Genomic DNA, 26,930 nt, shown 5'->3' with positions numbered 1-26,930 from the left:
TAAATGAATGCTAATGCTGCTCTGTGTCTGCTGGATGTGTATCGAGGTAACAGTATGCTAACAAGTTTGTCATACTATCTCAAAAGAGATAATAGTATTGTATTTACAGCTTCTTTTCCCTGCCCACAAAGGACCACCATAAACCAGAATTACTGTCTCGTGGTTGTATGCCTCTGCGCACCAGTCAAGTTGCAGTTATATTTTACATCTATGTCTCTAAAAAGATGGATGTCTCACACTTCTGTCTACACAATCAGTACAGCTTCCAGGTGGGCACCAAAGATTAAAGTCACCATTTCAGTATCTGACCAAATTTAACCTCTTCTGTTCCTGGGTTATAATGGTGAATAATGGACAGAAAAGTGCTCTGCAGAACACTGTCATGTCACAGTGAAGCTGACCTTATACCTTTTGGATATAAAATGCCATCAATTCCTTATAGATGTATTTTGTAAAATTTGTCATAATCAACATGCATGAATTCTTGAGTTTTGGCCAAAAACATAACTTGTAAGGTCACAGTGAACTTGACCTTTGACCTTCTACCACCCAATTGTAATCAGTTCATTGTTCACTTCTGTCCAAGTGGACGTTTGTGCCAAATTTGAGGAAATTCCCTCAAGGCGTTCTTGAGATATCATGTTCACGAGAATGAAACAGACAACAGGTAACAGTGACCTTTACCTTTGACCTACAACCATCAAAATGAGTTCATTGTTGAGTTCAAGGTGACAGTTCTGCCAAATTAAAAAAAAAAAAAAAACCAAAAAAAAAAAAACAAAGCAAATTTTTTTATTTTTACAAGAATTAGACAGATGGATGGACAACCCAAAAACATAATACCACAGCTATTGCCGGTGCAGAGGCATAAAACAATAAATATAGTTTTAACTTTATAAATGTTACCATGCAACAAATGCTTACAAAAAAGAAAAGAAAAAAGAAACTGACCAACAAACGGTTTGACTTTTTCGTATGCAGCACACTGAAATGTGCTTTGTGATGTCCTTCGCTTCGTTTTATCCAGGGAGCCACAGCAACAGATTATAATCATGATCATGATCTGAACTCTTTCACTCAAGCAGAACTGTGGCACTGAACATCTTGTGGATGCACTGCATTCTGGTCTCTTGAGGGGACTATTCATGGTAACCTTGCTATCAGGTTAATGCTGTCACTTTGAGACATTTCTCAATAGAATCTGCAATCTTTGTCTAGTTGTTTGGAGGGATTAATTAAAGGATTAGCAATGCATAAAAAATCCACATCATACATATAAAACTTAACTTGTTTCTTAATGTTATGGGGTAGATTTTTATCTAATGCAAACAATGATATGCTCACTCAGAGCACATTTTGCCAAGGTCTTATAATAGATAAAAGATATTTTCACAGAAAAGCCAAGTATCTCTTGGTTTTGGCCTTCTCAGTGTGAGCAGGCTCTCTGGTCAAGGTAAGTCGAATTTTCAACAAACCATTCCACAGTCACTAACACGTAGTTGAGTGACCTTTTAGAAAAGACCTTTCCTATCTTTTTCTAAATGTATGGTCTAGAGGCTGGACTCAGAGCTTGTTAATGAATATCTGCACCTGTGCGACAAATTTGAGGATTTGTGTGCCCTGATATTATCTCAGCTGCCTCTTGCTGCTCTTTCACCACTCCCAAGTTATTCTAAATGCCATTCTTGTTTCCCTAGCTCATGGTTGCCTCATTAATTCCTAATGATGTCATACAGTCACACAGGTGGTGGCATTAGATCACATTTCCGTGCAGTTAAAGCTGTGGTTTTTGGTGAAGTCCTCAGCGCTCACAGCCCTGTTGGATTTGATTCTAGGTGTTTCATCAGTGACTGAACAGAAACGCTAGGTGAATGCAATGAACTAGCTGCTGGGATAATAAACTGCAAGTCTCCTCAGCTGCAGGTCAGGACTGTGAGCTGCTAAAATAATATGTTGGCTTGAACTGGGAATGGCTGGTGTGATTCTGGACTGAGTCAGAGAAAACTGGTATTTGAAAGGTTTGATTAGCACTGACCTGGAACCAGATACTACATATCATGGTCCTGCATTTCTGGAAGAAGTTTAGAAATTCAAACTCATTGGGTTGCAGGAAATCTTCTTAGCAAACTGTTAGATTTGAGGTTGTAAAGTAACAAAAAGTATTGTTTATTCTCTGACAGACAAATGCCTTTTTATTTGAAGTCAATACAAACCATGTATACCTGGTCCATGGCTGGAGTACTTGTGATTATGTCACTTTTTTCCAGCTCACAGTTTGCTATGAAAATCTATCTTCACATAGTGAACTTAGCAAAATGTTAAGTCACAGATACACGAGTATACGGTAAAGGTTTAATTAAACCGTAGTTTAGGGATGAATAACCATGTTTTAAACTGAGGCAAGACCAAACCAAGTCTAGTCTTTGATTACAAAGAAAACTTGCTGACCTTCAGCATCCAGCAGCACAGGGCCTCTAGTTAGGGTGATGAAGCACAGCCAGAATAAACTTAACAGTTAATCAGTCCAGATTCCTCAGACACCCTCACAGTCACAGGAGCTGTGCATGTGTGTCATAAACTAAATAAAAATAATGGACGTAGCCACTGAGCCACATGGACTCTTGTTTTGAAACCTCGAGTTCAGCATTTTGGAGGTTGCCATGTTTTGGAGTTTGGGAGCCAGAATAACCATATATGGAGAAGAGGATGGAGCTGTGGAGAAGGAGTGGGTGGTGGATCTGACTCCTAGACTGTGGTGACGCCTTTCAGACACCCTATCACTCAAAGTGGCGACACCCTTAATTATGCATAACTATAATCCTTAAGGAGTAACTAAACCCTAAAACCATTTTTTTTCAGCTGATAATCATTGTTTATGGTTGTATAGTAGTGTTACTGACTGATCCTGCTCAAAATCTTTACAGTTTAGTGCAAACTGTTTAAAATCTACATTTTATTTAAAAAATGTGGTATGGAGTGCCCTCTACAGCTTGAAACCTGGTTACTACATTTGAATTTACATTACATTAGAGGGTTCAACGCCAAGGTTTTTTTTCCACTTGCCCGGTCGGGTAAGCTGGTCAGAGATCTACTTGCCCGAAGTCAGTTTTTACTTGCCCTAATTAGTATTGTAGCTTAATTCCTACACAAAAATGACAGTGTCAGAGCTTCAAGTGAAAAATTTGTCAATCGTTCTCCGTCTATGATTTTGCGCCCTACTTGAGCCATGCCCACCTCTATTTATTTTTCACCCCTCTCTCCAGTTCTGCTGTATTAACACCGGGTTTAATATATTTTGACGGGTTTAATATATTTTGCTTATACTTATACTTTTACATCTATAATAAGATGTGATTTGTGTTAGAACAGGATTAAATAAAACTCAGTAAAGTGGCGTTCAAAATGCCTGCTAGTTTGCCACTGTTTCCGAGGGTTTTTAACTGTCCATTTTGTGCTATCTTTAAAGGCTGCTTTGTATCCCAGAGTTAAAAGCAGCTGAACAGATTTGGGAGGTCAAACTCCGAAAGATGTTCATAACTCTGGGTTTCAGTAGAGAAATGGAGTGGTACATGACTGCCTAAATCTTCTATGAGAAACGTCTGCACTGAATACTCGAACATTTCTGGCAAAAGATATTGAATGTCAGCACAAAATGCAGGCTAATGGAGCGGAAAGTCAAGTGATAGAGGCATAGAGAGAGGAAGAGAGACGTATGGAAGTGAACGTGTGTATGATGATTTGAGCCAGTGTACAACTCGTTCAGCCAGTCCCATGAAATATTTGGGTTGCCTTTCAGAAAAACAAAAGCAAGGCTGATTTAAAAACCTGACCTATACTGGACTGCCTCAGCTCTGTCTAGGGTCAAAAGGTCACTGTTTTACACTTCTCATAGAGTAACACTCCTTGTGATTTATTATCAGCTGAAAACTCATAGGAAAACATCCGCATATGCAATGCTCACAGTGTGCTGCCTCCTACACGGGATGAAACAAGGTCAACATACCATACCATATTCATGTACTGTATAGAAGCAGAAGCTTAAATGTGGTCAGAGGCCGTGCTTGGCTTGGTTACTTCCCCAGGACTCTGATCAACAAAGTCAAGGGCAAAGTGAGGTGACTTCTTGTCCAGGAAGAAGTTTGAGCAAGCGTGGAAGAAGACAGAGTAAGCAGGATGGTGGGTCTGAAACAGCAGGGGGCAGTGGGAATCTGCAGAGCAATGGCGGGTCACATGGGATAACATCCTGCGGGCAGACTACTTCCGAGTCTGATTTCTGATCCAGGCTGTGTACAATGGCCTACCAAGCCCAGCTAGTCTCCACTTCTTGGGCAAGAGGGAAACACCATCTTGTGCTCTGTCTTTGGGAGAGGATCCCTTGAACACATCTTAAGTAGCTGCCCAAAGGCCCTTGCAGAAGGCTGCCACCACTGGCAGCATGATCAAGAGCTGAAAGCAGTGGTCACCACCAGCAAACTCCATCACCCAAAGACAATCATCGCCTTTGTTACAGGTAGAGAGAAAAACATTCCACAACCAAGATCAGCAACTAGCCTCCTAGCCATAGCAGCCGACTGGCAACTGAGAGGTAATCTTGGCAAGCAACTGTGGTTTCAGGAAAACATCACCTCAACAACCCCCGTCCAGACATGGCTAACTTTTCTGATTCCACCAAACAAGTGATCATGGTAGAACTAACTGCACCCTGAGAGGAGCACATGGATCAAGTCCAAGAGTAGAAATGTGCCAAGTATGAGAAGTTGACAGAGCAGTACAGGAGGCAGGGCTGTAACACCCACTGTAAACCTATTGAGATCGGATGTAGGCGCTTTGCAGGTTGGTCACTCTGCAGGGTCCTCGCAAAGCTGGAAATAGTGGGGCCAGCTAAGAAGAGGGCCATCAAGAATATCGTCAATGCTGCAGAGAGAGCCACTAGGTGGCTCTGGCTGAGGAGGGAAGCCCCGTGGTCAACTGCTGCTGGGATGCAAGTAGGGGACTGCCCCTGGCTGGGTCGCCTGGGTGAGGGCGTCTGATGTTTGAAAATACCCGAAACACCCAATGACCTCAGTACACATCACTGATGATGCAACCCAGCGCATCCACAGGATGTATTCTTTAAGCTACGAAGTGGATAGAAACACACGAGAATGAGGGATGCTTAAATGCTAAGGTCTGCACAACGGCAGGGTTTTTTGGCAACTGGCCTTATGACTCCTTGCTGGTTGGCAGCCTGAAGGCGTACAACAACTTTACAAATCCACACATACACACACACATACACACACACACGATCACTTGCTAAGAAATCAAATCATCACACTGCAGGGCTATCAAGAGACGTTACCCCAGCTGGGAAAAAAAACCAACCTTGGACCTCGTCTCTCCAATATAAATGGGTCAAGTGATATTCTTACACAAACCCACTGAGTTTACAGTCAGTGAAAAGTTGAGAGGCTGCATTTTTATTGCCTGCTTGTGTGTGAGGAGTATTGGAAAGATAAGTCTCTGTCCTGCAAGGCTGCTGAGGAGACAACCAGTGAAAAAGTGTGAGTGTGTGTGTCCCTGAGGCAAACGGGTCGTGAGTTAAGGCTGAGGAGGACTGGATGTTATTGTTAGCTGTGGGTAAAAGGATGGAGAACAGAGGGAGACTCTAGATGAGGGGTTCTCAACCTCTCTAGATGTGAGGCCTGACAATGTGGCGATGCAGGGTCTCCCAGACAAGTAAGTGGTAGGTTGGGCATCTGCGACCAAACTGAGTCTACTTTAATGGCTCTGACACACCAAGCTAATGGTTGGCCATCAGTCAATGTCAGGCCATTAGTGAGCTTCTGTCGCTCTAGTTTTTGTGGTGTGTCCCCCACCATTGGTACTCGTCATGCCTTGCCGGCTTTTTTTTCCAGCCAATTCAGCATGTTCAATCAGTGGCAGAGATGGGGGAGCCCGTCTGTGAGTGAAATCACTCTGAGTGGCAGTTCAGCTGAGCACACAAGATGACAAATGGAAGTGAGGAAAGCAAACAAACAACTAAAGAGGGTGCAAGATCAAAACAAACTTGTTATATTAGGTAAGATTGTGTTTTTAACCACGGAGCTCTTTATCAGAAACGGCTCATAATTGTTTGTGTTATTGTTTGTTTCCACACTGCAAATATCCTTTGCTCTTTTAACATCAGGTTGTGCTGTTAATGTGCTAAATGGCTGACTAGCGTCTTGAATCCATCCTGTTGGCTTTCCGGTTTCCTTTTGAATGACGAATACAGACTACTGCTGCCTGCTGGTATGGAGAGTTATTTTCTCTCATGCAGGAGCAGAACGTACATGCTAGTTGGAAATTGGCTGTAGTCTCATGGTGTGGTCAATCCTAGACTCACAAGTCAGTCTTTAGACGCTTTGCTTAACTAAAGACTGATGTCTTTCTCCCTGATTTTGTGTTTAGATGGGCGGATACAATTTCAGAGTTTAAAAAAACTCCCTGCGTTGCAGAACCAATAGTAAATCCGCAGGGCGGTCCTTCGGTGGCTCGCTGAACTCTTGTGTTCGTAACTCTTCTAGTCCGACTGCGTTAAAAGTTTTAAACAAAGTCGCTGTAAGTCCTTCATCTCCACAATCTTGTGGACTGAGCACACGTTTGATAAAACGGAGTTAAATCTCTCGGCATCCATTTTCAAGCTCTGTGTGTTTGTTTCCTTGCGGACAAGAAAAGGGGGAGCGCACATTTCCGGGAGGGCGTGTCCTTTTAAAAAATGCAAGAGGCGTTGCTTTGTTGCCGGCCGTTTTCTCCGGTGTGTTAAACACACTTTAGAAAGGAGTGTCCCCAGACTATCAGAAGGCGGAGATCTCTGATTGTCTGGTGGCGAGACTAGGTCAAGTGCAACTTTTTTGGCTGAGACACAGGCGACATGAGGCGACACAACAGTTGGCCTTTGTCGCCACTAGTTCTTTGATGTCATTTCGGTGTGTCTAGGCCTTAAAAGATCCTCTCCTGACATGTTTTAAATCATGTAAAAAATAATCTGCTTTGAATACCATTTGCTGTCTGATTCCGGTTGTCCCTCATTGGGACCCTTGCATATGTGTTGGACAAAATAAGTATTCTCTTCAATGAAGAGTCCATTGCCTCCAGTGTATGTGCACTGGGACAGATTTAAATATCTCCCATGCCTAACTTCCTAATGTTAATCTTCCTGGCACTGCAGAATGTTTTCTAGCTTTAGGAAAACTTTGATTTCTACCTTTTTATGTTTAACTCAACTTCCTCCTCACACGTTCCTCCTACACCAGTCTTCATATCATCACACTTGTCCTGAGGCCGGTGAGTAATCATACGTGTGAAAGCAGCATTCAGGATAATTGAAGTCTCACTGTAAAAAAGCAGTGACGACCTAAGCTTAACAGCACAGGGCAGACATTCATATTTTGGCACTAACACTCTGTCGTGCACTGGGCTCATGTTTGGAGGGTGGTTTATAATGATAAAGTGCATCACTAGAATTTTAAGTGGTCAGTTTCCTGTATGCATACCAATTGCTCCAATATTAATAGCATTCATACTGATCCAATTAAATAAATTGTTTATTTAAAAGAAGAACATGACCAATTTGTAAAACAAATCAACTGACAAAACTATAAATTGCTAATGAATATAGCCAAATTCAATGCAGCAGAGCTCGCCAAGTTTGGTGAGAAGCAAAACAAAAATAAGAGTTAACACCTGTACCATCATTCCTACTGCTTTTTGATAACAACTGAATACTGAGAGCACTGTCGTGATCAGTTTTTTTTTTTTTTTTTTTTTTAAAGATATTTTTGGGGCTTTTTAGCCTTTAATGTACAGGACAGACAAGCGTGAAAGGGGGAAAGAGAGAGGGAGTGACATGCAGCAAAGGGCCACAGGCTGGAGTCGAACCCGGGCCGCTGCGGCAACAGCCTTGTACATGGGGCGCCTGCTCTACCACTAAGCCACCGGCACCCCGTCGTGATCAGTTTTAAGATATGAAATACACTGGATATAAACACATTATTCAAGAGAATGAGCCAGGCTGCAGTGTTTATTATACCCCAAATACAAAAAATTGAACAACTATGTATGATCAACTATTCTCAGCAGTGGGAATAAATATGTTAATGAATGATCAAACAACAAATGGCACTTGAGTTGCATCGACCAATTATGAGAAAATGGCACTGTGTAAAAGGTCCCAGTGTAAAAGCTTCCGTTACATTTTGTGTGTGAAGCACAACTTTTAGCTGTATGTTCAAAAACAGCATCTGACCTTAAGTATTTATGAAGACAGGCTATCTGGCTCAGACAGATCCACACTGACATAATACTAAATAAACCAACAAAGCAAACCTAAAATGTAGATTAAATTCTCTTAAAAGAAGAAATAATCTGTTACTGTGATTTGAATTAATTTACTAATTTACTGAAACTGTTACTTTATCCACACAGCAGTACATGAGACAGATAATCTGTGGGGAAAAAAAATCATATTCCTCTGCCTTCTCTTACCTGGCATTTGCAAAAATCCATCACACATAAATGAAAACAACCAATCAGAGCGGATGAGTTTTTAATGGTGCTGTCAGTATGGTTTAAATTTTCTTTTAAGAACATTTCACTCTTCCCTATAATTTGTAGTACTGTAAATTACATAGTTCTTTACAGGAAACTATTTTAACAACCATTAGGAAATCATTCTAAAAATTACAGTGCGTTATATTTTTTTGTTTATTTCTTCTATCATATTAATGTAGCACACTGACACCACAGTATCATTAAAGCTACAGTTGGTAACTGTTATGAAAACAATTTTGTCATATTTGCTGAAGCTGTCACTACATCCACAGTATTACATGAGACAGTATGTTACTACTCCTCTTCGTAAGGCTTTAAATGTAATTTGTTAAGAATCCACCACAGCTGAAGGAAAACAAACAATCAGAGTTGTGGAGTCTCTGCCGCAGCTGTCAATCATGTCAGTCACTACTCATAAACTGCGGTCAAACTGTCAAACTAGGCAGCTGCTCTGATCAAATATGAATCAAGACTCTGTTGCTGCATTGATTGTTTCTCAACTCTGATGTTTCAGAAACATAATTAAGTTTACTGTTAAGCTATAAAATGAGAAAGTTTGTGACCCTGCCGCCATGCCAGAAACAGTCAAGTGAAAACTAGTCAGCGCCCACCAGCTGGAGCAAACTTTCTAATTTTTCAGCTAAAGAGTATATTAAAATATCTTTCTGAAAATATATAAGGTGAGGAATAGGCAATACAGTGACAGAATGTTGATTCATATTTAATCAGCGCTGCCTAGTTTGACAGTGTGACCGCAGTTCAGGAGCAGTGACTGACATGGTTGACAGCTGCAATAGACTCCTCGGCTCTGATTGATTGTTTTCAGCTACAGTGGATTCTAACAAATGTTATTTAAAGCACTGCGAGGAGGAGGAATATGACTATTTTTTCTTAGACTATGTGTCTCATGTAATACTGTGTGGATGTAGTGACAGTTTCTGCAAAATTGACTCAAATTGTTTTCATAAAAGTTAACTGTAGCGTTAATGACACTGTGGTTTCAGTGTGCTGCAACAATACAACGGTAGAAAAATACAAAAACAATGTAACGCTGTAATGTCATTATCATTTCCTAATGGTTTTTAAAAAAAGTTTCCTGAAAAGAACGATGTACTTTGCCACAAATTACAGAGGAAATACAAATGTCCTTGAAAAGAAAGCCAATTTGAAATCATAGTAAATGTTTATTCATTATCAGTCTATTATTAAAAACTTTTCCATACTGCATGTTGCATTGTATCATTGTCAAAAGATTGCATGTTCAGCTGACCTGCTATAAACTGACTAAATCACTCTCTAGCATACGCTCTCACTCAATTTGAAGTAATTAATTAGAAAATATGCACAGTCTCCATTTCTCTTATAGTTAGTGCCAAATTACACAGTTCTTATTAAGAAATGTCTTGGAAATTATAAGAGATTTACTTGGAAACAAATATTGGGCTGCTCTGGTGAGAGGAGTCTCAGTACTTTAGACTTTGATGAAGCTCGAGGGCAAAAGAACACAACCAGGACATCCTAACTTTTAAATGAGCTCTGTGACTTTCCAAAAAGAAATGATAACAGTCACTTCAAACAGAGGACCCCTGACCTCTTGGGCCCCTGGGCCCTGTACCCAGTAAGCTTGCTCATTAATCCGTCCATGTTAGGTCGTGTTAACCTAAAACAACCGAGGCACACTAATGATGAGAGACCAAAAAGAGAAAGGGTGCTGTCAGTGGAGCACTGCCTGTAGCGCTACACTTGTAGATCAGACTGTTTACACCTGCCTGACAGCATCTGAAAGTGGGCCAGAGGAGAAGCCTCTATCAAAGTGTTTGTTGCAGCCTTGTTTTAAAGCACACATGCCCATGTGAACACACACATCCCCCGTTTCTCTCTGTCAAATTCACACAGAAAGAAAACAGCTTCTACTTAAACTCTTGCACTGATCTCCTTTTCCTGAACAGGAACTTATAAACACAAGAATGACGTAAAAGAAAGGATTCTGTTTTAAGGCTTTGAAATCATCCGACATTCTGTTTCATGCACACCCTGATCTTTTGGTTTTTTTTTTGTTCTGCACAGCCCTCACTTTTATAAAAACCATCGATGAGCATCTGTCTCTTGCCAAAAAAGAAAAACAATTGCAGCCTCTTGAAATGTGTAAAATGCAGTTATCTCTAAACTGTGACTTTTGCCTTTCCAATTTGTCTTGTAGTAACAGTCTTTCTGATACCAGAGGCAAGTAAACGTCCTGACTCAACCTCATGGACACAAAGCCCAAGGTAGGATTGATGTGTGCTCTCCGAGTCCTGCGGGATCGTTTGAACGCAGGGCGCTGGGGGATTTGTCAGTCTAACGGGAGCTGACAGGAAGAGAATGAACTTTAACACTCACAGGCTGCTTTCCCTTTCATGAGCTTCCAGGGAAACCCTGTAGTGAATCAAATCCCTCCGCTCGGGCAAACACACACACACACACACACACACACACTTAGTTGTGTAATAAAAATGAGTACACATGGGCACTAACGTAAAGGCACACGGATGCACACACATCTCATTCAATGTTACCCTCCCCCGCTTATCTCTGCACATTCCCATTTAATCTGTCAAGCCGTTAAGAGTGACAAATGTGTCAAATTAAGAAATTCTGGAAAAAAATACATATAGTTCATGAACGTGCAAAAGCAGCTACACAAACTGTAACACACACACACACACACACACACACACACACACACACACACACACACACACACACACACAGACTTCCTACAATGACCTGAGAATAGAGGTCGTTGCTGGGAGCTCGTTGTTTCAGTGATTTCACGCTGTGTTGCTTTCAATCAGAGGCTGTAATGAAAGGTCTCATAACTCTAACGTTAATAGGACCCAAGGACTGTTAAACAGCTGAATAGCTTGGTTTTGTAACTCTAAGTTAGGACCCAAAGTGGCTCTCAAAGTCCTGCTCTGGTGAGTCTCCATGCAGGGAGTGAACAGGTATGTGTCAGTGAGCTCAGGGCCTAAGGTGACAAAATGCTCTCATTTGGGTCGTGCAGAAAAGTTTAATAAACTCTGGTGCGTTGCCTAACAGCCTGTCTGTTAATTATTTACAATTAATTGAGACTGCCTGAGGAACTAGCCAATTACCTCCAGTTAACTACAGATCAGGGCTTTTCCTGCAAACGGGAATCTTTGACATTTTTAGTGGCAAGGTGAAAAAGAAAATGAGGAGCTGAAAAACAAAATAAGTTTGGTGTGTCTGACCAGCAGAGAGCCTAATAAGGCAACTCTGTTACTGGCTACAAAGCAGAAACAGAACATTTTGTTTGTCCTGCTGGCAGACATGCACCCAGAGATAATTGCCTAAAACAAGAAGTTTGGCAAATGTTGTAACTTTGTCCTAAAACTGGCAACTTTTCAGACCACAGCTCTCAGTGACGAATCATGGTGCTTTTTTTCTGATGATAAAGCAGTTGCATTGTTTTTAAACCAGTCAGACACACCATGTTTTATTTATACTTTTGTTCTGTTGATTTAGAAAGTAGAAATTAGGGATGCCACGGTGAAAAAAATATTCCCACCGCTTAATAAATTAGTTACAACACTGGGTGTTACTGATTTCTTGTTTTACAAGAGAAGCTATTTATTGATGTGCCAAATATCTGTAGACCACCTACTTTGATCTTTTTAAGGTTAGATCTTCAGATCTCCCCCTTACTTTGAACAACACAGGACAGTAACAGTTGGTGTGACTGCGGCAGTGCCTGTTTGTTTTGTTTTTTTCCTCAATAAACTCGCTCAAGTTTTGTTTTGTTTTTTTCCCTTTTGGGCTGTGGCTCAGACACAGTTGTGCTCTCCTCTTAGTCTCCTCAACATTTTGGTCATAATCACCCTGGTAGCTTGGGTCCATGAATGTTCTGACTTTTTCTGGAAGTGGTCTGTGCTGTTGCTCTGGTGCTGTACAGAGCAGACAATTTCAGTTTATAATTGTTGTGTCTGTCATCCGACTAAGTATTGACAAATTAGAAATGACTAATTGGAGTTATTTTTATTTGATAAACGCGGGTGCTGATACGTGAAAATGAACTAAATCATTTTTGTTTCTATTTTTAAAAAAAGGCAAAACGATGGTGAGGGCTGTGGGCATGTAATGAAATTGGTGTATGCCATAACACTGTGTAACAACAGTGACACCCACTACTGTGTCAAGTCTAGTTACAATATATGAATTAAAATCAAATAAATACCAGCTTTAATAATAGTCACAGAAAACCAGAGTATGGCATGGAGTGTGGCACATCTTTACAAATACTGTATGATGTCATTTTATCTTTTGCCTTATCTCCTACAAGATATACCACTAATCTTCTTGTCTTAATACACTGAGGAGGACATGCATTTGCTGTACAAGAAAAAAAACTTTGACACTGGTTACATGGGTTCTAGTCATTGCAGAAATGATAAATGTTCACTCGAAGGCAGGACAAACAGCCTACTTTTGTAGCCTGGCTGCATAACACTGAATCCCTGATATCTCTACAATAACTCTGTTTCTCAATGCAATGCATCAAACTAATAGTATGGTGTGGATAAAAGAAAGAGGAGCTCAAACCCTGCTTTCTTTTGCACCTCTCCACACCTGGCCAATGGTGGCAAAAAGTGGGTGTTATGGTTGCATTTTGTATTTCAGAAAGGTACAAAAATTGTTTGGTTCAGCCCCTCGATTTAGCTGTCATATAGGGGTTTTTCAGAGGCTGTTGACAATCCACTGATTGGCTCGTTTAAAAAGCCAATGTCCTGACTTGTGCTTTTACTTTTCCATTATTTAAAGGGGACTTTACGGTAAAAAGGTAAAAATATGTAAAAGTAATCCCTGTGAGCAAAAACCTCGGATTCCAACCACTCTGAATAGTCTCCTGATCTCCTTTTTTCTTTTTGGTTATAAGCTGCATCAGATCTTGACAGATTTCTTTATGCAGTCATCTGCTCCAGGCATGCTACCGTAAGTGTTTACATTATGTTGCCTACACTGCTACATGTAACAACATGCTAGCTTTGGGGAAACATGTAATTTTAGATACCAGTGTTTTTAATTTCTCCTGGATTCTCCTTATTCCTACTGGAACATGTCTGGTTATTTTTAGAAGCTTTTATTGGTGATACTGTATGGGCGAAAGTACCGCTGTACACAGTCATTCCCCGACTGCAAGTACACTGCTACATGTAGCTACATGCTAACATCAGGGAAACATAATCTTGGTTGCTGATGTTGTTAATATCTCTGTGATTTTGGATCATGTTCCTTCTGGAACATATCCAGTTGTGTTTAGAAGATTTAATTGGTGATTCTTATACTCTGTTACAGTAATGTCCCCAGCTGCCAAGACAATGCAGAGATGCTGAGATGTGGAAAACCTGGGAATGCTGACCAATCAGAGCAGACTGGGCTGTTTTTTTTTGAAAGGGGGGCTAAAAGACAGGCGCTTTAATGGAACATTTCACACAGAGGTTGATTACAGGTGTTCATGCACAAATGTGTGAGGAAAATACAGTGTTTTTGACCATTAAAGCATGTAGACATGTTCTGGTAGAAACCCAAAATACAAATATGAATAAGCATGATGGGTCCACTTTAACCAAGATCTTTGCCTACATGAAAATGTTGATCACACTCTACTTACCAGGAGCAGCTATGTAGTGAAAATTATGAAACACACTGAAAGTGTTGAGTTGACAGTGTTGCATCTTGAAAATACTGAGTGCAATCATTTCTCCAAATGGATTGTAAACTGAAGGAGATGTTGCAATAAAATAAACAACCCAAAAAATATTTCACTTTAACATAACAAAGAGGATATAAACATTTTTTAGTGCACAAAACAACACATGGAGTCAGTTTAGGCCAGCCCTCTGTCATTGTCCACTACCTCACTAAGACAAACCAGGCAGAGGGGATCTATTACAAAACAAAAATAAAATAATTATACACCAGCATTGCCAACTTGATGCCGAGTCCAAGGTCTCAAAGCAGAGAGTAGTGTAATAAACATCACGCTTCACCCCCTCTCTGCCCTCATCATGCGGTGTCGTCTTCCCACCGCTGCCTTGCTCAAAAACACAATTACACTCTGCATACTACTGTGGATCCCAGTAAACACAACACTATGCTACGACGCTGCTCTGCTAGCTGAGCCAAACAGCCGCGCTCACACACTTCCAGACACGACAGAGAGCATTTCTCTGTTTATACAGTACATAGACTGCTGGTGGTGGTTTTCCACAGGCCAAAGAGCAGACGGTCTGACTGAGCTATATCAAATCTCTAACACTATGAGGTCGTACAAACACATGAACTGGATGACTCGCGTAGTAGTCTTGGAGCTCAACATGCTGCTGACAGCTTCTGAATGGAAACCAAGTAGTGGGAGCTATTTCTATGCTCACACACAAACACAGACTAGGTGTTAACTTCATTTTACTGGTGGTTTATGCAGGCATGTAAAACAAATCAAAGTAAAACTTTTTTTTTTAAGCCTCGAAGAAATCTTGTCAATGAGAGAACCTCAAAGAAATAAAACCGGAAAATGTGAAAGCCTGTGTAAACTTTGGATATCCTCTGTTACACTCAGGGGGCAGCCTGACCCGAAGCGACAGAACAGATATTTGATTTCCTGCCAGGTTTTCAAGCCTTAACGTGAACTGACTTAAGATTTTGATGCACAGACGTATTTTTACAGCCGTCCTTGTGTGGACCTTTCTCTCCTTAACCTCTAGGCCAACAGGGAAATGCCATTCTTAATTTTTACGTCCTTGTTTGGTGACGCTGACTGCAAGATGTGCTGCAGGAAAGTCAGCCTTAACACATAAAAAAAAACACTTTAAAAGCAGTCAGTCCCCTTAACTACTTACCGTATTTCTTATTTTTATGAATTAATTTAAGTGCCTGTCTGGAGAAATGTTGGTCTTAATGCTGGTCTCTCTTTTCTGCTTTGACCTTTGATTCACCTACAGAAACCTTGTTATGACTTTTACTTCCTCTAGATAGTCAAGTTTTATCGTCTTCTCAGCGCAAATCAAACTAATGTTAGTCTTGCATAGCCAGACCTATCTCCACACTTTGTTTAAGCGCTGCCAGTGCTGGAGATAGATCCTGCTGAACAGATCAGAATTCCACACAAAGGAAAAGTTATTTGTTTTTTTTTTCCAAACCAATCACAATCGTCTTGGGCAGCCTTAAACCCAAGATGCAGTGATGTTGCCCTTAACAATACCGTGTTGGGAGAAAGCAGAAAGGGAGAGGAATTTCATCTGCAATAGGCGTCCAAGGGCAGGCTTATACACACAGCCTACAACCTGTACTGTAAACAGGAAACAATATATAGATGAGCAATGTTAGAAATATGTAAGAAAGACATACATTAGAACATAAAGGCTAAAATTTCATGTCCAAAGAATGTCCACAGTTGCTAACAGCGGACCAAAGGTTACGATCAATGTTTCTCTTGAACTTTGTGTCTTAAAAACTGTGTACTGACACATGGTGTTATACAAAACTATAATCTTTCTGATTTCACCAGTGCTTTTAGCAGTTTTAATCAATATCATTCCCCTCTTAAAGGAACAGCAACCATAGCCTCCAGTCTTGCCACCAAACTGTTGGAAAGGATTGTGATCTACAAACTGGGAAAGCTGGGACAAAATGAGATTTACTGTCGTTCTGGATGCAATTCTCCAGTGACATGAATCGTGTTTTCTGCAGTTTCAATGTTTCAGCAAAAAATGTGTAAAATCCAAACAATTTTTCAAAATTTGACTGATTATTGTACTTTTTTGTGCAATTGATAAATTTATTTAATTCAGAGTGTGTGATTCTGGCCCAGCCGTAATATCAAAACTTGATGCAAGAAGCCAAACTTGCAAAGAAGTTACTGCCAAAACTCCAAAACCATTTCTTAAAGGAACTCTGAAATTAGTTCTGTTAGCTTGCAATTTCTGCTCAGGTTTACACATAATGTTCCTGAACTGTACTACACACACACACACACACACACACACACACACACACTATTTATATGTTTCTGAACTATACTGCTTTCCAAACATTATTTGTCCACAGCAGTGCCATGTTGGTGCCACACATGGACAAAGATCACTAGGGGGTTTGAAACAGGCCTCTGCTGGTCAGAGGTGCAGAAACACAAACACATACAAACACGAGTTTGTTGATTTACCTTGCTCTCCGATTGGTTCAGCTCAGGTGCCTTGGCTGTGGCGTCCAGATCAGTCACCCCTCTATTGAGGTTTAACTCCTCTGCTGCTGACACCTGGCTCGTCTCCTCCGCATCGATATCCGTCTCCTCTGTGACAGTCGCCGTCTTCTCTGCGCCTGTTAGTTCCCGAGCTGAGCCGAGGAAAGTACACACACATACAGGTGGATAAGCACGCACGCCTGCATACACACATGTGGACATGGGCATGTACACAGGCACACATGGGCGGACACACATGAACACATTCAAGTAAGAAACATTATCCACAGCACCACAGAATACTGTATACTTGATCATGTAATAAGACTGTAGCTTAAATATATGTCCTAACTGTTCAGAGGTACAACATGCAAATAAGAGCTGTTAGAAAATGCAAAAAATGTATACAGTGCTGCCAGCGCTCTCGTTTCCATTTTGTGTTTTGAGTTTTTAAACTGTGCTCTCATTACTGTTAATACATTTTTAATGGGACAAATTGGACCAGATTGGATACAGACTGTGTTTTCTCTGAAGCAGATATCATTAACAATGGAGATCAACAATATTGCCCGTGTATGAGACAAAATCAATGCAGACTGCAACAAAACAGTTTATGAGGAGCACTGGTACTATTCTTTTTCTGCCCTCCACACTTGTTTGTTGCAAGAAGAGTCTTTAAATTACCTTTGGCAAAGGAAACAATTAAGCTGGGGGATATGGAAAACCCAAATATCACAATACTTTTATTCAAATATCTAAATATTGATTTTGCAGCAACATTGTAGGGTCTGTTGGTGCTTTCACAAGATATTTCCACAATGAGATTTTTGACAAATAATAATCGGTAATGTGGATATAATGAGTAAATTGGCAAAGGCTAATTGTAGAACAGCTAGAGCAGTCTGGCAAGTTGGGAAAATTACATCACTTTACTGTAATTCAACCTTTAAAACCAGGAAATAATAAACTTGCAACATTCAAAATCTAGGACGATATCTAGTGTCATATAACAATAATGGCATAATATAAATATATTGCCTGGCTGTAGAAACCATCTGATTCAGTTCAGTAAAACAGTCAAAAGCTGCTAAAATCTGTAGCAGATCAGTACACTGAAACACTTGAGTAATAGTGTTTGAGTGTATTGTTTCAATACAGATATCCTACATTTTAAATCCATTCCAATAAAGTCAACACGAAAAAGTCTCATTTTTACCAAGAGGTCCCCTGTTGATTTCATTAAATGGACACTGAAAACCTCCCCAGAATCAAAAGACTGCCTTTGCCTTCAGCAGTCTGAGTTTTGTTGAATATTTTACTATTTCATTTTGAGTTGCCTCACCATGGCAATTCACCAGAAAACAACTATAATGCTGGTTGTCACAGTTACTTCTTCTCCTGACTACAAAGCCTGAGGCTGTGTATAACCTCACTCAATTCAAAGTAAACTGTATAACAGGGGAAATGTAAGGTGCCACTGTGCTAGTTGTGATGCATTTTCTTGTTTAAGCATAGTTATTGACAACAGCCCACGAGATAGAATTGCATTTGCTTCCTGGCAACTTGACTGTAGCAGAAATATATGATTGCCTGGATCCACTGGGGCCGTGCTCACTTAAGTGGCAAAGCTATTTCTATCCAGAATAGGTGGCAGTTACTAACATTCATTCAAGGCTGCCTCTCACACAGCTTCATATGATACGTTTCATTTAAAAAAGCAATCACTTTACAACAACTACTCCAAAGAAGAAAGGATCTAAGTGGGTATAATTACTCACTTTATTTGCTAAGTGGAATGCATTTATTTATGAAACAGCAAAATCATACACTTGAATTCAAATACTGAGCAAATAACAACAGGTAAGTCTTCTCATCCACCATAGGTAAAGTGGCTGCACACTTCATATACTTTTTACAGAACTAAAGCCTCAGCATTTACAGCATCATTGCATTCATTGTGTGTTTAGTAACAGCAAGTTTATGTGAAAATATGGCCAGAGATCAATACCACTCTTATGTCACTGTGTTATGAACAGAAATAAAGTCAGGATGTAGTTAGCCTCGCTTAGCATACAGACTGGAAGCACAGGGAAACAGCTAACCTGGCCTTCTGCAAAGCTCAAAAATATGCCTAGCAACACCTCTAATGCTCACAAATTATTTGTTGGATCTCAATAGTTTAATCCATAATGATGCAATGCCTGTTTGGTATGGACCGATTGCTTGGCCTTTGGTATTGCTGCTTACACCTTTCTCGAGAACAGCTCATCCAAACAAATTCAATCTCAACATTGCCGTTTCTTAGGTTCTGAGAAATACACCTGCCATAACATTGTTCCATTCCCTCGTAATGCTAGAGTATACGCATCATCTAATGACAGCTAAGGATTTTTAGACTAAGTTGTTTTCGGGAACAAAAGCCCCAGTTCCGAAATTACCATCAATGATGATGAAAATGTTTGCATTTGTTTCAATGTAACACGTCTGGTCTCTTAGCTCTCTTTCCTCATTTGTTCCTGAATGTACTGTAGCTAGCAACGGTGAGTGAGCTGTACCCTGAGTGCTGTTCTGTTGTATTACAGTTAATAGGCATCCCATCTCAATACACTGCACAGTGTGTACTTCTGTACTACAAATAAATATGTCCTGTTGAGCTCAAGAGCTCACACACAACACTGCACCTCCCGGGGTCCCCAGCAAAACACCCAAATGTAACGTTGATCAGATAAATGGTTGTCTAGAAAATCAAAGGACATAAAAGTAGAGTTTGAAATTAAGTAGGTATGAGGTATTAACGCTTAAAAATGCTGTTGTGGAAAAATGATTCAGTATGAAAATGCTTGAATGTCGTCATGTATAATAACAGTAACTGTTTGAATGTATGATGCATCCAGGGTCATGGTTTAGGTACCGCCGTCCTCAGCGCCCTTCACTGTCTGCATGCAGGCATGTGAGGAGGCCCCAGAGTGTCTGAAGGTTAAGATACTGATGAGGACCTTGTAGATGTCTAGACATTTGAAATACACTATATATGGCTAAGTTATTGGGTGTGAATGCTGGAAGCATTCAAACCCAATGTTCTTCTGTTACCAAAATTCTTTATTTTTCTTATTATTATTCTTCCGCTGCGTTTTTCAACTTCAATTATCTTCAACATACTTCAACCATTTCAAACCATTCAAATTTCTTCTGATTCAGCTTCATTAGGACATTATTGGAAACTTTCAGATTTTTCCATAACATTCATACTTTCCCGGGAATTCAACGTTTAAATTCCGATTCCTATTAAATCCAATGGAACGAAAACGGTTGGACCGCTACTAGTTCCACAAACTTCAACTGATTCAAACCATTCAAACATGAAAACGTTCAGCTGAATTAGGACAAGACTGGAACGACTCTTCACGTTTCTAACATTCATACTTTCCCAGATATTCCCGATTTTTCCCAAATCGCTCATCTTCACCCACACATCACAAATTCATACATTGACGTAGAAACTCCATTCCAACTCTCAAACGTTCACGCTGCTGTCGACTTTCAGGAACTAATTATATTTTCAATATCTCTTTTAGTTTTTCTACAAAGTCAGTTTAAAATACATGAAGTTTTCAGCCCTTCTCAGACTTTATAATAGGTGTCTATTGCGTGAGCTAGAGTGGGTGATGTCATCGCGGAGTGGAGAGCAGCTGTAAACTCATCAAGAAATTTTCTCTTCAACTCGCTCATACGCCCACAATTTTCACTGAACATACACAATTTATACCAAAAAATGTAGGAAAATTTGTCCTGGTCACAGAAATGTTGACATGGAATCTGTCACACGTACACATTTTTGCTGAGTGGCTCCAAAGCAAAGGGAATGCTGATTTTTTTCTCATTCACTCCCATGTAAACTGAGAGGAGAAATTTCTGGAAACAGCTGAGGTGCAACACATTTGCAACTCGCTCCTGTGACCACATTTTTGACACTAGAAATATAAAACATGACACGTGCATTCACGAGAAGTTTATCTCTCTCACCATCACTTTATTTTCATTATTGGACCAACGGTTTGGGAATGGGAAGAACTTGTTCGAGGAGTTCAAACCCATTATAAACAGCCTTTGCTGATCTGCTCTCTCATGAGCTCTCTGTGTGCCCCTCAGGTGCAGGCAAGTCATTAATCGCCATGACAACGGCTGCACACACAGACACGCACACACGGCTCTCTCTGTCTGTGTGTCTCACAATCTTTAAAGGACAGATTACAGCAGCAGAATCTTCATTTGAAACAGCAAATACACATTATTAACCCCTAAAGTGCCAAAATGGGCTCTCTAGCGCCACCTAGGTGCACTAAAATGGCCACTGTGGCCCGTAGGAATGTCGTAGAAATATCAAACCAAAACTGGCGTGTTCGACATACAAATCACGCGCTGACACCCATGACCTAATTCCAACAGGAAGTGAGCTATTTGCCCTTTCAAAGTAAGATTTCGCCTCAAACATGCTCTTAAAAAAAACATCTCCTCCTACACCGTTTATTGTATCGGCTTTAAAGACGCACACATGCCACCTCAACTGCTGCTAAACAGATCTTCTGTATAACTTTATCAACGGTTTGGGAATGGGAAGAACTTGTTCGAGGAGTTAAATCTCCACTAAAAGAAGTCTCTTCTCTGTGTTCTGTCTGTCTCTCTCTGCTCTTCTGCCAGGTGCACCTACTTATTTACCATGGCAACCGCTGTCACACACAAACTCACAGAAACATGATGTGTGTGCGTGTCTACATCTTACATGCAGACATGACAGGGGCACAATCTCCATTTTAACCCTTTACGTGCCAGAGTTTAATCAGGAAAATATTCCATTTTCATTTCAACATTTCAAAAGACTGTCGCTTGAAAGTGGTGAGAGATAAAGGCATACTGTAAATGAGAAAACTATTCATCATGACCCAAAGTTTGAGATGGGAGTAAATTAACTCATCTAATTTGCATATTGTGGCGTCACTAGGCGGCGGCCATATTGGATTTCATAAATCTCAGTAAAACATCATTTTGAACATATTTACACAGTAGATTTCTTTTGTGCTGTTTTTGTCATCTCATCCTCAAAAAACAGGAGGGGAATCTGATGGGAGTAAATTAACTCATCTTGCATATTGTGGCGTCACTAGGCGGCGGCCATATTGGATTTCATAAATCTCAGTAAAACATTCAAATATTCAAATCATTCAAACTTTATTTTATTAAAGGCAGCTATTCAGTGTGGCGCCAGCTTTTCAACAAACTTTCAAACATTCAAATCATTCAAACTTTATTGTATTCAAGGCAGCATTGCTCAAATCATTCAAACTTTATTGTATTCAAGGCAGCATTGCAGTGTGGCTTCAGCTTGAAGCATTCACACCCGCAATTTCTTCAGAAATTGCTTCTCTAGTTGTTATTGTCCCGCAATTTCTTCAGAAATTGCTTCTCTAGTTGTTATTGTTACTGGAAGTTTTTGGAATGTCTTTGTCCGTGCACGTGTGGTGTGCCAAGGGCTCCTCTGATCTGATTTGATTTGTATTAAACATCTTTTCATTTAAGATCAACTTTGGCTTATCAAGTTTATCTATTATTCATCAAAATGAAGATTGACCTTGAGTACAAGTTTATTCTACATCAAATACATAACTTGGGTCTTCAACGACTAAAAGTGCTTCAACTCGCAGATTTTTACAAATGTCATCACAGAGTCACTCACACTCCAGATCCGATCGAGTATTCAATGTAGTTTTCTGCCTGTATCTGCGAACTGTTTCCTCTATGTTTCATCTTTCCCCCCGCCCATCCTCTATCTTCATCTCCTTCCTCTTCATCCTCTCCTTCAGCCGCTCACCTCCACTGTCTATCCCACATCCACCTTCATCCTCACCCACCTTTCTCCATTTATACTTCCTTTCTTCTTTCTGTGCCCCCTGCTATTAGTGCTGTCCTCCCCCTCCACTTAAACCTCATGCTTGATAACCTGCTGCCAGCACTACCGTCACCTCTTTCTCCATTACTACTTCGCTTTCTCCACCTTTCTACTCAGCAATCAGCGCTGTGCAATTCTGCCCTTCCTCCTGCCCTCTGTTGCAAAAGTATTTTCCTCCTGTTGTTCCCCCCCTTCTTCCTTTTCCTCTCCAACTTCACCTCCTCTTTGCCCTCGCTGACATTCTCAGGTTAAAGTTAATGAAACGGTCAGAAGAAAACGGCACAGTTCCTTGTGGCGAGGCAGCTATTTTTTTTTACTATGCAGCAAATAGAAATATCAAAATACATCCATTTGTACCTGTCATTTATTGGTTATATAATCACTTGCTTTAATCAAGTTATTTTAAGATGCTCTTTTAAAAAAAAAAAACTAAACCATGAATGGTATGAGATATTTTTGACATGTGGCCTAAATTTATAGATTGTGTTATATACAGTATGTGGTCTAATAACTGCACTTGTTTCTCATTCATCAGCTGATTGGCCTTTAATTGGTAGTTTTTTTAATGTATTTTGTTGGTACTTTGCCTTTATTTTTAAGTTAAGAGAGGAGATAGAGTTGAATGATGTATGGGGCATGCATCTTAGACCACTAATACATTGTCTTTATCCTTTAACCAACTGGCTATGTGGACTCCTGAGCAGTACTAATGGGCTCTTGAAATGTATCTTTGTATTAGCATTATTATGTTAGGAAATCTTACGTCCCCCTCCGACTAAAAAATGTGTTCCTCTTGTGTCTTCTTATGTCCCCTACAATGTCTGACCTTGACTATGCTGACTTGTATCTGTGCAAAGTTTGTCACCAGAGAGGTGTTTTCACATTCCTCTACTTAAGGGGCAAAGTTTGTGCATTTCACTGAAATCTGAGATTCAAACAAGCTAGATTAGATACATCAATAATACAAAAGTCAATTGCTGTCTAATTCGGAAAACAGTTTTTTGAGAGCAAATCTGTAAATCAGACCAATGTAAATGCACTGTAACACTGTGGCAGATATTGTATGTTTCACATACAATTGGCCAAAGAGTCTCCTAATCTTAGTTGGGGTCTGACTGAGGCTCAAACGTGTGTCTGAATCTCTACGATATTTCCTCTATTGATGCGTACTGCTCTTTAACTGGTTAACCCAGCACAAGCAGCGCTGGATAAAGCAGAAAGTGACACCTAGTGCAAGCCACAGTGGGGGGTGGAGGCCAAATCCAGAATTTCGAGTGAGGGAGAAAGAATAGATCTGCCTCCAGCCCCTCTGCCGTTTTTTTTCCTTTAAACTTTTTATGTGGGAAAATCACGTTAAAAAAAATATTAATCACAGCAGAGTATTTTAAAATGTGTCTGGAGGAGGACTTGAAATACGCAGTGCAATACAAAATTCATATTTTACGCTAATATGTGCATTGTTGCAATGCGTCCAACTTATTTTTATGACTTTGTTTTTCTAGCACATGGGTGACCACACAAGTTATAACAATATACCAGAGACATGATCTGCCTTCTTCTTCATGTAGAAACATACTTAAACAAATGTAACTGCATTGGAAACATCTGGGCAGCATGTCTCCTTTGTAAAGACAACAAAGTCGGAAAGTCAAACTGAATGAGCCGAAATAGCCTGGTCATAAAAACACTTTTTGCACAGTATATTAATATTTCTGAATATTGCTGACAACTTCACATGTCCTGAAGGCTTTATTTCAGTGTTCAGTACTTAGTGATCACTGAGCTGCTGAATGGAACTGCATGCCTGTGGCACTGCCATGTCTCATGTTAATGTGTACTGTAATAATAGTATTCCACAGTTTGGCATTATTTTCCAGTGAGTGGGCTTTATTAGTTCCAGACAGTGATGAAAGCCAGTTTTTCTACACAGTTATTTGTTTGTTAATAAGATTAAATTGTTCATTTGATGTTGTAGCATTTTGTACAATTGCTCTGAAACGCTGCACATGAACGTTCGTCTAGTACAAAACATCTCTTCCTCTGCACTTTCTGCTCACTGGCTTTTTCTTCTGATTCCCTACTGCTCAACCTACTTCCCCATCCCCTCACAACTTCTACATTTTATCTTTTTGTGCTCCTCTCGTCTCAGCCCAAGTTCCTTTTTTCCCCTTTTCCTCTAATATCCATCTTTTCGTCTTCCTCCCCTCCATATCCGTGCTTTCTTCCAGCTTTCCGTTCCTCTAATCCGCTATCTCCCACTCTTCTATCCCTTCTCCTTTCATTGCCATGATAATTAGTTCTCCAGATAAGCTCATTGGCTGTGCGTGACGGCTCTTGTGTTGCTTAACACACCATGACAGCGAGTGTGCGAGTGTGTGTGTATAGGCCTGAGTTGGTATGCATGTGGGGTCCATTATGTGTGGATGTACAGTTATGGTGCGTGGGTGATCTCTGGGCTCATCAGCATTTGAAAGAGAAGTCGCCTCTGGAGGGCTGGAGGGGGATGTGGAGATAACGTACCCCCGACAGGTGCTCTCAGATCGCGGTGGGGAGGGTGACCAGCGCTGGCTGGCAGCTGTAATGACTGGAACGATGGTGTGACAGAGCTCCGATCGTGGACTCTTCCGACTGACGAATCCCCATGTCTGTCCTCTCAGACCCCTCTCAGAGCCACGTGTCCCTGGGCTCCAGTGAAGCCCGTCCCGTCCAGGCACGAGGCAGCAGATAAAAGCAGCTCAGCCCACCAGTGTTGCTGTGTGGTGCCTTCTTTCTTTGGGTTGACTCATCCGTGACATTCACTCCAGCATCCAGCTCCCTCTCCTGCTCGCCAACTCTGGCACAATGCAGGCAGGAAGGAGCACTGTGTATGTGTGTATGGACTGCGTGTACAGTGCAATCTGCTTATGCTATCTGAGGACATATGACTGTGTGTGTGTGTGTGTGTGTGTGTGTGTGTGTGTGTGTGCACTAGGGAATGTGCTGTCAAGATTTCAGATTTTGCATTATTTTTGGACTTTATATTCAATTTCCACCAAGGCCCTGATGATACAGTTCCATATATCTTTTTTTTTTTTTATTCCATGACCTAAAAATACCATTCCCTCCTGGTTTGTATGTCTTGTCTTCCTAAAAGGATGAGGTGAGGTATGCTCTGCTCTACTACTGGGCTGAAACCTTGTTCACAAGGGGGCCAATGGATCCTGGCTTCTTCTTCCACGAACTCCATCTTCCATCCTGTTTTAAACCCCAAACCTACAACCCTGCCACAAATTCTTCAAAGGAATTGTAAATCTTTGGTTTTATTTTTGAAGCTACAGCCATCAGTTTTATCTGTATTGATTTTACTCCACAAACAATTGCTGAGACCTTAAAATGTAGCGCCATTGCTACAAACAAACAAAACACAAGCTTGTTTTGGATGTCAAAACTGTTCCAGGAGTTTCCTCTCTAACACTTTTTGTTCTTGATTTAAGACGCATTCACACATTTTTACATCTGCAACCACGAAGAACCTCCACCTCTTCCATCAGCACAGTCGCCGCTCGAGCACACTGAACACTCAACCGTCCAGCTCCACCTACGCACGCCTGCCTGCCTCTGTTTTCCCTATTGCTGTTCTGTTTTGTTTACATCTGTTAAACCGCCTAAAGACATTGTGTTACACACGATAAAATACGTCACAGACAGCATTAGCTGACCTTCCAAAAACAACTCTGTATAAAGGTATAACAACAAAAGAAGATACCTTTATAGCTGTTTCCCATGCTATCTATTTATCACTGACTTCACTTCATGGACCTTGAAGGAGCTTCAAGGTTGCAACAGATACATTTTCCCTTTCAGCTACTTTGATTAAAATGCAGGACTCCCCCGCAAAACATTTACCCTGAACACACTGCAGCTCTTCTGTCCAATGTCGCCTTCTGATTGTTTAAAGTTATTACATAGTGAACAAGCAGTAAACACAAATGGCTACATTTTCTGATAAAAGATAGAAAATAAATATCAGGATTTCCAAAAACTTCTTGAGGTCAGAGCAGCAGTATTTAACAGTTATACAAAATGCAGGCCAGTAAGAATGGGATGCTGACTGAGTAGAAGGTACATGTTCAGCTTGTGTGTGTGTGTGTGTGTGTGTGTGTGTGTGTGTGTGTGTGTGTGTGTGTGTGTGTGTGT

The 26,930-nt window shown here is 40.6% G+C and overlaps 1 protein-coding gene across 2 annotated transcripts in view; it reads right to left on the bottom strand.

Moving 5' to 3' along the window:
• The window catches only part of LOC126396276 (carboxyl-terminal PDZ ligand of neuronal nitric oxide synthase protein-like), a 262,435-nt gene that overhangs the window by 70,673 nt on the left and 164,832 nt on the right, over positions 1-26,930 (bottom strand). For both annotated transcript variants that reach the window (XM_050054220.1, XM_050054221.1), the window contains one exon: positions 16,793-16,962. In XM_050054220.1, the coding sequence (XP_049910177.1) occupies positions 16,793-16,962 (170 nt within the window). The remainder of the gene's footprint in view (positions 1-16,792; positions 16,963-26,930) is intronic.

The sequence above is a fragment of the Epinephelus moara genome, chromosome 10, assembly GCF_006386435.1.
Source record: "Epinephelus moara isolate mb chromosome 10, YSFRI_EMoa_1.0, whole genome shotgun sequence".
NCBI classification, from domain to species: domain Eukaryota; kingdom Metazoa; phylum Chordata; class Actinopteri; order Perciformes; family Serranidae; genus Epinephelus; species Epinephelus moara.
This window is presented reverse-complemented; position numbering and strand designations above follow the sequence as displayed.